Source organism: Galeopterus variegatus, unplaced genomic scaffold, assembly GCF_000696425.1.
Source record: "Galeopterus variegatus unplaced genomic scaffold, G_variegatus-3.0.2 Scaffold6323, whole genome shotgun sequence".
Lineage (NCBI taxonomy): Eukaryota > Metazoa > Chordata > Mammalia > Dermoptera > Cynocephalidae > Galeopterus > Galeopterus variegatus.
Window position 1 is genome coordinate 42,517 of NW_007732434.1, and position 3,438 is coordinate 45,954.

Below are 3,438 nucleotides of genomic sequence, written 5' to 3' on the forward strand. Positions count from 1 at the left end.
TTCATGTCCTCAACAACACCTTCTTTCCAGCTCTGTGGATACTTAAAGCGGTGCCCAAGCCCCAGAGTGCTTTTACCCACCATCAACTCTCATAGGAGCCCTGAGCACTGGGAGCAGGGTGGAGTGCTTTTTCTTGGTTGGGTGGGTGATGAGAAGAGACCACCTGAGCAGGAGAGAACATGTACAGCAAAGATCTAGGTCAGAGCATTCCAGTAGACGGAAGAGCCCCAAGTGCCAAGACCAGGGAGGGAGGATGTGGGTGCAGGTGAGAAACAGCAAGAGCCTGCAGGCTGGTCTGGAGGGAGGGGAGAGCGTGGCGGAGAGCACGAGCAGATCGCTGAGGGGTGGGCCACGGGCATTCATGGGGTTTTGAGCAGGAAAATGATTTGAGCTGATCCTGCTAGCTGCCATGTAGGGAATGATCATGTCAGGTCAAGAATGAAAACCAGGACCCCATTTGGGTAGCTTGCGTAGTCCCCAAGTGAGAGCTGATGGAAGCTTTTGCCAGAGTGGTAGCTGTGGAGGTGGTGAGAAGGGGTTGGATATATACTTATATAGTTATATACATTCATCAAAAGGCGTATTGACATATGCTTAGATATACTGATATTTGTAATTTATAATAGATACGTTACATTTTCCCTTTGAGAAACAAACCCCAAACTCCTCTCTCCCTCTCCCTCCCTCTCTCTCTCTCTCTCTCTCTCTTTCTCTCTCTTTTGGGGTAGGGGATGGAAATATCTTCTAATTGCTTAAAAAAATATTTTAGTGTTTCCAGTGAGTGGTAAGAAAGGGCATGGTAGAGTCTATCTTGTTTTAGCAGAAGATAATTTACTTGGCAACATATCAGTGTATGTTTTGAAGCCAGAGTTTTCACAATCACAGATGACTTACAGGGTCTAGGTTTGAGCCAGAGCAACCGGGTGCCTCCTGATGCTGTTTACTGATATGGGCAAGAGTGGCCAAGAGGGGTCCTCTGGAGCAGTGGGCTCTAGCTGGGAGCACAGTGTGTGACCTTGATCCTCTGCTTTCTCTCCTCCTGCAGTGATCCCGAAGGTCACCAAGCACCTGCTCTCAAACCCTGTGTTCACCTGCATCATCCTGGCCGCCTGCATGGAGATTGCAGTGGTGGCTGGCTTCGCTGCCTTCTTGGGGAAGTACCTGGAGCAGCAGTTTAACCTCACCACCTCTTCTGCCAACCAGCTGCTCGGTGAGTGTGTCCCTTGGTCCTCCTGAGAGGACAGAGACAGCCGTCATGCATGTAATGCTCTAAGGATTTACTGAGGCCCACCAGCTCGGCCTGCTGCAGCAGCCTGCATGTAGTCTATGTGCAGAAGGAATTTCCAAATGTATTCTCAGGGTAATATTTGCTCACTGAAAGTGCATGAAACTAAGGAGCAAAAATATAAAACGTATGTAGGAGACAATGTGAAAGGCCAGTAAGTTAATAGATTGGTGTGAACTGGAAAATGTGGGGAGATATGATGAAGGAAGAGGGCAATCGAGATGAATCTTGAAAGGTTAGCAGGCTTTGGTCAGGCACATAAGAAAGCAAGAATATTCTTGGCAACATGAAACCCATGCTTAACAAACGTAGAGCTTGGAAGCCACGTGCCTGCCCTTCCCTGCACCCGTGGTAGGCGTAACTCCTGGACCATGGTGCTCCTGCTCCCCAGGCCCAGGCGTGGCTATGTTCCTTCTCAATAGTGGACTACAGTCATCTACTCCCAAGTGTCTGGAGTTGACATACTGCAGAAAATGAATGTGCCTCACGAAAAGAGCATTGCTCAGGAGGTTGAGGAATGTGGTCTCATAACATGTCTTTGTTTGCTTTTCATTTTGTGACAATATCTTCTTCCCTGACCACAAATGGCTGGCAGCTGCATTTATTGATGTAATCAGCTTAGATGTTGACTAGCAGTGGACACAGCAAAGACACAGCAGTTGAGGGAGATGGAAAAGTCAAGAGTGACTCTCAGGTTTCTGGGTTGGGCAGCTGGTGGTACCATTTGTGAAAACCAGAAATAGTGGAGAAGAATCAGATGAGTTCAGACCTGAGTATGAGATGCCTGTGGTATATCTAAGTGATGTCCTATATTCAGTTGAGGACTTAAGAAGGGATCTGGAATAGTGACATAGTAACATATGTTATACGTAGTGGTAGAGGTTTGGTTGCATCAGCATGTGGGTGGTAGTTGACATGGGAGTGGAATTTGCACAGGGAAAATATAGAGAACAGGAAAAGCACATGTGAAACTCTAACCTCAGGAAATGTTTGGTTGCATCAGCATGTGGGTGGTAGTTGACATGGGAGTGGAATTTGCACAGGGAAAATGTAGAGAACAGGAAAAGCACATGTGAAACTCTAACCTCAGGAAACAGAGGAGGCTGCAGAGCAGTTTAAGAGCAGCATCCAAAAGAAATCCAGAGATTGTGGGTCACAGAAATCAAGGGGAGATGATTCCAAGAAGATAGAAGCAGCCAGCAATGCAAGCAGTCAAGCAGAATGAGGGCCTGATATCCCTGCTGGCTGTAGCAGTGAAGACGTCTGTGGCCTGTGCCAGGGATGTGCCATGAGGTGTGGAGAGAGCCCACAGGAGGGAAGGAATAGACAGTGAGCACAGGACTTAGCAGTGGAAAAAGGGACAGAGGCCCTGGCTTCTGGCCAGTGTTAGAGTTGAGGGAAGGGGTGGTGATTATGTTGTTGCTAGGACAGGAAAGTCTTGAGCAGTTTCTAGGCAGAAGGAAAAGAGCAAGTGGAAGGTGATTTGCAGAGAGGGAATGTGGGCGGACAGCCCTTGACAGAAGAGCTCATTTATTTTCCTGAAAGGGCAGAGGAGGGACACGTGATTTAGGCCACTGAGAACATGACAGTATGGTTAAGCATCTGAGAGAGCTCCAGCCCCACAGACTATCTTCTCTGTTACTTAGGAGTCATATCATTTGCTGAGAGGAATGGGAAGATGATGTTTTCTGATCTCCTTTAAAATCTCTTGTCAGCTCACAGAATAGCCAATAAACAAATGCAAAGGTGCTAAATAACCATCATGAGTCATCAGGGAAGTGCACATTAAGACCACAGTGGGATACTAGGACAATCACCAGACTGATAATACCAAGTGTTGGTGAGGACGTGGAGCAACTAGAACTCTCTGCTAGTGGGAATGCAAAATGGTGCAGCCACTTTGGAAAACCCTTTGGTGGCACCTGTTAAAGCTAAGCCTGTGTTGTGATCCATGAGCTCCATTCCTGTCATCTATCCAACAGAAATGAACGTTTAGGTCCACTCATTGACATATGCATATTTCACAATGTTCAGAGCAGCTTTATGCATAATAGCCCCGAACTGGAAACAACCGCAATGTCTGTCAACAGTATAATAGGTAAATAAATTATAGAATGCTCATACAGTGGGCTGTGACTCAGCAGGAGAAAGAA

The 3,438-nt window shown here is 47.0% G+C and overlaps 1 protein-coding gene across 4 annotated transcripts in view; it reads left to right on the top strand.

The window, feature by feature from the left end:
* Positions 1 to 3,438, top strand: part of SLCO3A1 (solute carrier organic anion transporter family, member 3A1) — a 70,417-nt gene that overhangs the window by 26,264 nt on the left and 40,715 nt on the right. For all 4 annotated transcript variants that reach the window (XM_008590712.1, XM_008590711.1, XM_008590713.1 and 1 more), the window contains exon 3: positions 1,046 to 1,210. In XM_008590712.1, the coding sequence (XP_008588934.1) occupies positions 1,046 to 1,210 (165 nt within the window). The remainder of the gene's footprint in view (positions 1 to 1,045; positions 1,211 to 3,438) is intronic.